The following is a 10,516-nucleotide window of genomic DNA, read 5'->3' as shown; positions in this document are numbered from 1 at the left end:
TCCCGGCGGGGGCGGGGCCCCGGGGCGCTACTCACTGCTTGGGCAGCTGCAGGGCCGGCGCGCCCCGGCGCTGGAAGGCCCCGTCCACGAAGACGCCGTTCTTGCCGAGGCAGCGCAGGTAGAAGTGCGGCTCCTGGAAGCTGAGCTGCAGGTGGCGGCGCGAGATGAAGCTCGAGTGGCCCATGTTGAGGTCCACGGAGCCCTGCGACGAGTTGCGGCCGATGGTGACGGCGGGCTGCCGCATGAGGAACTCGAACTCGCGGCCCTCCAGCCGCGCCAGGGCCGGCCCGGGGCTCTGCCGCACCGAGGCCGCCGCCGCCGCCGCCGCCCCCGCGGCGGCCGGGCCGGCCGGGGCTGCCCCCGGGCCCGCGGGCGGCGGCGGCGGCGGCGGCGGCGGGGGGGCGCCGGCTGTTGGGACGCCGCCGGGGCAGCGGCGGACGCCGGCGGAGGAGGCGGCGGCGGCGGCGGCGGGGGCTGCGGCGGCAGCGAGGGCGCCGGCGCCGCGGGGAAGGCGGCGGCCGCGGCGGCCGCGGCGCACAGCACCGGGCTGCAGGGCGCCGAGCGCAGCGCCAGCAGGGCCCGGGCGCCCGTGTCCTCCCGGACTTCAGCCATGTTCGGAGCTGCGCGGATCGGCCCCAGGCGGCGGCTCGGGCGGAGGGGGGGAGGGGCGGGCGCCGGAGGGAGGGAGGGAGGGAGGGGAGAAGCGGAGAGACACAGAGGAAAGGCCGGGCCGGGCCGGGTGGGGGGAGGAGGCGAGCTCGGAAACCCGGAGCGGAGCCGCGGCTCCCGGAGCGGGGCGGCCGCGCAGCCTCGCGGGCCCAGGCCCCGCCCCGCGCCCGGCCCCGCCCCGCCCCGCGCCCGGCCCCGCCCCGCCCCGCCCCGCGCCCGGCCCTCCTTCCGGGCCGAGCCGGCGACACGCCGGCGGGAGGAGTCTGCGTGGCGGCCTCGGCTGACGCGGAGACGCCGGCCCCGGCCCGCGCCCCGCGCCCCGCGCCCCGGCTTCCAGGAGCCCCCGCGGGGCGGCCCCGGGCCCACGTGCTCGCCCCTCCTCCCCTCCCCGCCTCAGCCGGGAACCGGGGCGCCCCCGGGCCGACACCCAGGAAGGGGAGGGGAGGCCCCTGAAGGATGGCAGCGCCCCCCGGGGCGGACCTCGGCCAAGCGCAGACGCGGGGGGGCGGCCCCGGGCACCCGGTCATCGGGACACGAAGGAATCCACCCGGCCGGATGACGCGCCCCCACGTTCTCGCACTTGCTTGTCCCCTCTGCCCCGGCGGGCCCCTGCCTTCCGCACCGGGAAGCCAAGGTGACCAAAGGCACGTGCTTTCCCGGGTTCACCTGTCTGAGCCCCCGGAGGGCTTCCTGGCCCCAGGTCCAGCTCTTCCCACTGCACCGCTCGGCTGTCTCTAGTTAACACATTTACATCAGGAAGGCCCCTTTATAGGCCCTCTCATTTTACCAATGAGGAAAACAGGTGCAGAAACATGAAATAATTTGCCCCAAAACAAGAACTAATCGGGGAAAAGGGTTCGTGTTGATTTTGCATATTTCATGGTGACATGTTCTAGATTTTTCAGAATAGTCTAAGTTTCAAAAAATGAAATCATACTTTTATTAAACTTTAATCTACTTACTATCAATATACAATTTTGGGTTCAAAAAAATGTCACTTTATTTTTTTCCCTTCTTGAACATAGTTAATCGAGTGAAAGGTTTGGAACCTGTCATAGTTGGGAGTGGACCTTCAAGGTTATTAACTTTGAGATTTATTTAAAAAATAATGTTAAACAACAAAGGACTACGCACAGATCTCTGGGGGATTCCACTGATGACTTGCTATGATGTCAGCAAACCAAAGCAAGTTCTCTGAATCTGCTCAGCCAACTAGTTCTCATCCCATCCACATCTAAAAGACTAATCTGAGATTTTAAAAAAAAAGCTTTGCAAAAAATGTAGGTAACCTATATGCAAAATACAAGTTAAATGACTTACCAACTGGTCTTACAAAAACAAACAAACAGGGGCATCTAGGTGGTGTAGTGGATAAACCACCAGCCCTGGGGTCAGGAGTACATGGGTTCAAATCCAGTCTCAGACACTTAATAATTACCTAGCTGTGTGGCCTTGGGCAAGCCACTTAACCCCATTTGCCTTGCAAAAACAAAAAAGAAAACAAAAGATTTGTATATGGAATTTATTGCCTACTATTTAAACTGAATTCACATGGGACCAGTCTGTGTCACATGCTTTTAATAAATCTTTCTCTGGAATAATAAAATTTTCCTGGAAATGTCATAATGTATTTCACTTGTAGGTAGCTAAAAAAAAAAAAAAAGTGAAAACTTCCAGGCCCCATACAAGTACTGAAGATAACAAAATATTAGAATATTACTATTAGATTGACAGAAACTTTATGGAATCATTCTTGAGCCTTATTCAATGGGCCTACACCTCTGGGGAACTATATAATCCTTCAGACTTATAATACTACCCTACATGGACTTTCCTTTTCTCCCCTCTTTCTCCTCTTCCCTCTGCCCAGCACTGGAACCCTGCAAGGAGAAAAGGATTTGGGATTGAAAGAGATAAACAACTATCGGACCACCACCACTACCAGATAGAACATTTCAGAACTATTCTACTCTTAAAAGATACCTTTTTAAAAGTGACCTTTTGCCTACACCCAAGACTCTTATTTTCTTAGTGTTTTGTAGCAAAAGGAAGATTTGTGCTCTTATGTATCACAGTCCGGGCTGAAGAGCTGAACTTTAAAAATGTAGGAATTTATACAAATTGACAGAAAGCTAGACAATGATTCTAGCCCTAGAGTGTTAGAAACTAAGTTTGGTAATGATACAATGAACTCATGGGCCAGAACCCTCATGACCTCACAGTCATAGATACCCATTTAATTGCTTACTATTGGGTTTTTTCCCTCCCCCTGAACAGCAATTTATAGTGTCTATTGATAGTTTCAAAAGACAGGGTGCTGTGAAAAACTATTGAGGAATCGAAACATGGGAAACTGAAATCCCCTCTCACTCTTCCAGGTCTGGAAAGCATGTTCAAGCTGACTCAAAAGACACAGTCGCAGAGAAGAAGATGAAAATAAGTATCAATCGAGAGAAAGAGTGATGCAACAGAATTCTACAATATTCAGTCTTTGATTTTGTTAGCCAAAGGAGCTAACAGCAGGGGTTAGGAATAACAGAACCTCAAGACCCCTCCCCCCCCAAAAGGGAAGCTATGCTGAATTTGAAAGCTATATTATTCATAGCTGTGTTAGAAGTATGGAGAAAGCAAGGTTCTAGAGGATCTAACATGGGCCTAACTCTGCCTCTGCTTCCTCTCACCAACCAAAATAAAGTTAGAGTCTTGCTTATCAGCATAACAATAAGGATATTTTCAACCTTTCAAAGCTTCTGCCCTCCTGCACTAGACCTTAAGTCCTTAACAATAGAAAGAACACTCATTCTAAAGTCAGATGACCTGGCTCTAAATCTTCTGATCCTCATTTCCGATATAAACTTGAACAGATGAGCTCTGGACTTATACTCCTGATCCCAATTGCACTGGGCAGGATAGCTATTGAGATACCAACAACTACTACTACTACATGTCCTTTTTTAGATTCCTCAATGTGCTCTCCTTAGGTATGATGTCACACTTCTGCAAGATTTTTTCTAGAATTAGCCCTGAAATGATGGGAATTGTCTGTTAAAAAACATTGATATATAGCCTGCTGGTGGATCAGTATACCTCAATCTCCCTACTCCAGTTCAACCTCCTTTTAGCCCACCAGAGTGATTTGCCTCAAGTGCATGCATTTCTGACCCTCACTTACCCACATATACTCAATAAACTCCAATGGTTTTCTCTGGAAAGACTGTTTAGTATTCAAAAACCCTCATAACCTATTCTCTCCCTTCCCAGTCTTACACCTTACTCCCCACCTTGTAGTTTTCAATCCAGTGACTCTGGCTCCCTTGTTATTCCACAAACATACTCCATCTCTCAACTCTGGGTATTTTCTCTGATTGTCTCTTCCGTCCTCATCTTTGCCAGCTTTTAAGTCCTAGGTAAAATTCCAACCTGTCTTAATTCTAGCATCTTCCCTTTACTATTTCCTATTTATCTTGGACATAATTGTTTGCTTGTTGTCTCTGCCATTAGATTGTAGGCTCCTTGAGGGCAGGAACTGCCTTTTGCCTCTTTCTGCTCCCCCCCAGGATCTGGCACATAACAAATGTTTAATAAATATTTCTAACTGTTGCTTTTCTAATGCTATAGGTCACAAGCCCTTAGCTGTCTTCCATAATTATCTATGATTGATAAAATTAGCAAGATGTAATGAGTTTTCAGGAAGGGGATATATATTGGTATAGTTGGTATAAAACATCTTCCTTCTTATCCCAAACTGTGGCAAAGTGCATAGACAATACAGAAGAAATGAACTCAAGCTTAGGACAACAGTCAGATGAGAAACCTAGTGTTCGGAAATGATTTTTTTTGGAGTCCTCAATATACTCCCCTTAGGTATAGTGTCACATTTCTGCTAGAATTTTTGTAGACCCTTGAATCTGCTTTTTTCATCTCATCTTTTCTCTTCTTGGTTACTGAGTTACTGATTGCAGACACTACCAGTAACTGTTCTGAGGATGTTATAAAGGTATTGACTCTACGATGTGAAGTCCAACCAACATTCTCTAGACTTTTGAATCTCTCAAGGCCCTCCAATTGAGGAGTGACAGAAACTGAGAACTAGGGCTATACTTTTCCTTACCCTGCCCTGAAAATAATTTTCTTCTCTGTGGTTTAATCAGAATTCTCCTCTCTCCTGCCTTGGGACTGAACTCAGTTTTAAAATAGATTACCCATAGGGTGTGACCAAGTTTTCTCAGCCAATCTGAACACACCTCCTATACAACATTACTCCAGTTAATCAAGGACTTTTATCATACTTAGTCTAAAGATTATATTAATTCAATAAATGTATTTTCTCCTGATTAAGGTATCAAGGTTAAATCTAGCATTTACATGACACTCTAAAGATTTGCAAAGTGCTTTATTGTCATCTTGTTTTACAGATGAGGTATCATTATCCCCATTTTACAAACAAGGAAACTGAGATAGGAGTTAAGGGATTTACCCAGGGTCACACAAGCTATTAAGTGTCTGAGGCTGAATTTGAACTCAGATCTTGCTGACCCCAGGACCTGTGGATTGTCCACTGTACCACCCAGTTGGCCCTAACTCCCTTATCCCCTAAATATCTTAATCTAAACCTTTGATTACCTCTATTAAGTTTTCCTACATTCTCCATACCACCCTGAAAATTTCCATCTCTTCCTGGCTGTGACAATGTCCTAGCTGTATTGCCATTGGTTCTAAGTACTAAATTTCTATATTATTATAGTTATCTAGATAGTGAAAGAAGTTGAGGGTTTTTTAAAAATTAGGAATGAAGCACTCAGAATAATAGTAATTTTCATTTATATGGCATTCTAAAGTTTATATACCTCTCATTCAGCCCTCATGATCACCCTTTGAAGAAGGTGGAGTTAGTATTATTGTCACCTACATTTTACAGATGTGGAAACTAAGACCCAAGGACTTTAAGTTACCTGTCCTAGATCACAAAGCAACTGAAAGATTTAACCTGAAATTCTTGTGCCCAAGATATATACAACTGGGGATAGGGGTTAGGGGAAAGGTGGTAAGAAGACAGTCTAAACACAAATGCAGTCATATTGAAAGAGGTAGAATCCATGGCTATGTCCCTACCCATAGCTACCCAGTCCTTGCTCTCAGCCAAAAGAAGATTGGATTTGCTGTCTGTGAATCTGGGATTGAATTCTGATTACTTGTTACCTGTGTGACTTTAGCCAAATTGACTTAACCTCTCTGGGTCCCAGTTTCTTCATCTACAAAATGAGAACTTTAGATAAGTCAGCCTTTAGGAGATCTCTCAGTTCTCTGTCTGTGTTATGTATGTCTCCTAGGAGTCCTCAGGAGGAGATGGAGGAAAGAAAGAATCCAGGGAGTTGTGACCTGGAACCCAGGGCAAGGTGAGGGAATGGGGGTGGTCATGTTGCGTGGGATTTCTAGGAGTAATTCAATAATAGGTTGTTTTCCTTAATATTTCTTAACCCTGAGAGAACTCCACTAGGAATATTGGGTTTAGTGGGAATATTCCACTCAAGTTCATTTGTGCCCCATAGGTTTGTGGAGGAGTTACATAAATAACAAAGCCTCAGTTGCTCTCTCTGCCTTAATTGCAACTCTGGGACTAGGTTTTGAACCCAGCTCTTCTGTTTCAAGTCAAGTCTTTCAATGATATTACAACATCTATCTACATATCTGTGATGGCACCATGAACCTCTGAGGGAAATACAGGCCATTCATTCAAACTGAGAGAGAATAAATTAATATTTCTTCTATAGACTATTCCCATGTCATACAGCAATTAAATATATTTCTTAAATTAAATATATTTCTTAAACTGTAATTCAGGAAAAAATATGCATAGTTCTTAGACCACAGGAAATCGGCAGAAACCAAAATACAGTTGATATATGTAGCTTTGACAGAATGCTCTGAGTTTCAAAGTGAGAGAAAGGTAGAAATGCTGCTTGCTGGGTGCTCATACTTGATATACTTTACAAACAACAGGCTAATGGTAACAATGGAAAAATTCTTAATAAGCCCTACTGACTGGCAGAAGAGGAGAAGAAATAAGATAGATGAATAATTGAAACAAATTAGAATAATAGCTACTTAGGTCTTCACTTTAAGTTAAATCTCTTTCTTTTTCAAGTACAAAATGCCTTCAGATTGAATTTTGTAGCACATACATCTGCACATCGTGAGGCCAACTGGAGATGACTACATAAAATAGAAAACGTATGATCACAGAAAAGGTTAAAAAACCCACATGTACAAAAATATTCATAGCAGCTCTTTTTGTGGTGGCAAAGAGTTGGAAATTGAGGGGATGCCCATCAATTGGGGAATGGCTGAACAAATTGTGGTATATGAATATGATGGAATGCTATTGTTCCATATGAAATCATGAGGGATGGGACTTCAGAAAAACCTGGAAAGATTTAGTTAATTGATGCTGAATGAAATGAGCAGAACTAAAAGAACATTACGCACACTAACAACAACCTTGGATGATCATCAACCATGAAGGACATTCATTTCAGCAGCTCATTAGTCAAAGACAATTTTAAGGGACTTGTGATGGAAAATAACATTCATATTCAAAGAAGGTACTGTGGAGTTTAAATGCAGACCAAAGCTTACTAACTTCAATTTTTAAAAGTTGTCTTATTAATCATGTTTTTTTTCCTAATTTTTTTCTTCCATTTGGCTTTGGTTCTTCTTTCACAACATAAATATTGAATCTGTGTTTAGCATAGCTACCCATGTAGAGCCTATATTACATTGCTTTCTGTCAGGGAGTGGGGAGAGGGAAGAGAGAGAGAGAGAAAAATGTAAAGATCAAAACTTTGCCAAAAAAAAAAATTGTTAAAAACTACCATTGCACGTAGTTGGGAAACAAATAAATAAAAAAAAGAAGCAAAAAAAAAAATAGAAATCTTATTCAGCTCCTACACAGAATATTTGGACAAAATACAACAGGAAAAAGATGGGACAAGTATTTCTGGTGAATTCCTTTACCAAAATAATTTCCTCTCTGTGTGTGTATGATTTTTTTTAAATTTTCTTTTGAAATTAGTGTCTCTATCTCACCCAGACTGCTCTATTTGCAATCTTAGGCAAACTTGTGCTCTTGCCCAGGACCTCCTTAGTTTTAGGGTGGATATTCAATAGGCACAGCCTTAGCTAGTCCTTCTGCCTATTTCAGAACTCTCAAGCTCAAATTATCCACAAACTTCATCCTTCCCAGGAGCAAGGATTATAGGCATGGTCCCAATGCCTGATTTGAAGAAATGTTCTTTTGCTCTTTCCTATCCTAATCCTCCTTCTTTTTCTTGTTTTTATATCACACCACTCTTGTTAACCTTTTTCCCTTTACTTCCTTTCAGCTCCCACTCAATTCTACCTTTTAACAAAGAAAATAGTTCATCAAACATAACTGATGCAGCAACCTTGTCTGACAATGTCTACAGCATTCTACTCTCTAGTCTTCATTTTTTTTTTTTTTTTGCCAAGAGAAGGGTAATATGTTTTGTTCTCCAGGACCATGATTCCTCAGTTTGGCTTCCTTTTAGTGTTACTTTTCATTCACATTATCATGGTCATTGTGTTGCCAAGAGATTTTCTTTCCCACCACTCCTTCTGGCAAAGAAAATAAATGGTGGAAAAATAGTAGCCCTTATTCCCCCTATCTATTTCCTCTTGCCAACTTTATACATGGTTGTGAGGTTACCCAGAGCATACTTAAAGGAATTCTCAGGAACCTACACCCAGTTCTGAATACATTCATTCATTCTCAAATCTTGATGTACAAATACTGTCCAACATGACAGATCAAACAGACTTGCTTCCAGTATTCTGTTTTCTTATCCCTCACCCTCCAATGTCTTCCCTCTGAGACTGCCTCACATTTACATGGTATGCTAATAGTTATTTGCATCTTTTCTCCTGCATTAGAATATGAGCTCCACAAAGTCAGTACCCATATTTTTGCCTTTCTTTGTATATTGACTCTTTGCACAGTTACCTTCCCATAATGACTTAAATATTTGTTGACTGCCTTTTTATTAGTTGTTATACAACCAGATAAATCAAACTGTCTGAAGATATGTTGTTGGTAGGATACTGCTTTTCTTTCTTTTTTGTTTTTAGGTGTTGCAAGGCAATGGGGTTAAGTGGCTTGCCCAAGATCACACAGTTGGGTAATTAGGATACTGCTGTTCAGCAAAATGATTTTAAGTTCAAAATTTAAAAATGTAATGCAGGCCCCCACATCATTTTTTTGTCAATACTAGAGTCATGGCATCCATGCCTAGAGACAGAATTTTTTCAAGTCTTCCTCATTGGTGAAGCTTTTGATGTCCTTTTTTGTTGTTGTGCAGTTGTTTTTTTAGTCATGTCCAACTCAACAAAGATGCCATTTCCATCTCAAGTTCATTTCTAAAATAAGGAAATTGAGGCAAACAGGCTCAAGTGACTTGCCCAGGGATACAGGAATTGCAAATGTCTGAGTCCAGATGCAAACCCAGGAAGACTTTAGGCACTCCTAACTACTGGGCTACCAAGGTGCCCAGGCATTGTATCAATGCCATCTATTATTATTCATTGATCCTACTCCATTGTATGTCATTTATTCACTCCACAAACATTTATTAAGTGTCAACTCTGTGCAGGGTCTGTGTTAGATATATTAGAAATACAAAGATAAAATACAAGTTTCAGAGAAGGTGCTGACTTGTTTAGATAGAGAATGTTTTCTTCTTAAAGTGTTCCCTGTACTCATGAGTTCAAATATCCGGATCCTATCCCTATCCTATAAGAACAAATTCAATAATAAATTCAAGATTCATTTATTAAGCAACTTTTATGTGCCAGACAATGTATTAAGCACTGATCTCTCTCTCTCTCTCTCTCTCTTTCTCTCTCTCTCTCTCTCATACACACACACACACACACACACACACACACACACACACACACACACGCAGTTTAGACTACAAGTTTTTGTCTTTTTAAAGAAAAAAGAATATTTATAGTGTTATATGTGTGTAATATTATATGTACATAATATAATTTAAAATGCCATATAAGGAGGCAGGACACTTTATTTCAAGTTCCAAACTTATCCTTTCCCCACCAGTCATTAGTTGTATGGCATATTGTGTAAATCAGTTTTGTAAGTCAATTAATCCTCCTGAGTCTTAGTTTCCTCATATGTAAAATCCATTCTGTTAATTGTCAAATGAGGGAAGTTGAACTGCCAGTTCTAAATCTATAATCTATCCTCTAAAAAGTACACCATGCTGATTTCCTTTTAAGAACTAAATTTGTTGTGTTTAGCATATTACTGGGCCATGGAAAGGGAAAGCTTGGAATTTTTTTGAGACTGATCAGGCTGTATGGAAAAAAAAGGTGTCAGATAGAGTTAAAAAGATGACCATGTCATTACCATGCTGTTGCAGCACTTCACTCTTGTTGATTGAAGAGTTACCATCTGAGCTAAGGAAAGTAATGCAGGCAATTTAGTGAATGTATAAGAGGCCAATGAATGTCAGCAGTACTGGAGTCTGCCAAGCCCCTTTTAAGAGGGAAAGCAACCCCTCCTCCTTGAGGTTCCTAAGCCCAGTCCAATTCAATTCAAGCAGGTTTACTTCTTTCTCATGGAAACTAAATTTAATCAACTCATCTTAGAGTTTACCTAAACATGGTCCATGGAACGGCCATTTCTTATAAGAATGGCTTTAGGTTTGATCTTGTTTAAGATGATCCTGACAGGAAAAAAGTTATTTTGTTTTTCTTGTTTTGCTTCTATCATACAATATTGATGCTCCAGTTCCCAGTTTTAACATTTTTT

The 10,516-nt window shown here is 42.9% G+C and overlaps 1 protein-coding gene across 1 annotated transcript in view; it reads right to left on the bottom strand.

Annotated features, from left to right (window-relative positions):
- Window positions 1-627, bottom strand: part of FOXK1 (forkhead box K1) — a 108,887-nt gene extending 108,260 nt beyond the window's left edge. Inside the window, 2 exon segments of the mRNA XM_074200013.1 lie at window positions 36-396; window positions 399-627. Of these exon segments, the coding sequence (XP_074056114.1) occupies window positions 36-396; window positions 399-612 (575 nt within the window). The 5' untranslated portion in view covers window positions 613-627.
- Window positions 628-10,516: the final 9,889 nt, after the last annotated feature.

Source organism: Macrotis lagotis, chromosome X (assembly GCF_037893015.1).
Source record: "Macrotis lagotis isolate mMagLag1 chromosome X, bilby.v1.9.chrom.fasta, whole genome shotgun sequence".
Lineage (NCBI taxonomy): Eukaryota > Metazoa > Chordata > Mammalia > Peramelemorphia > Peramelidae > Macrotis > Macrotis lagotis.
The sequence above is the reverse complement of the archived record's forward strand: the minus strand, read 5'-3'. Positions and strand labels throughout refer to the sequence as shown.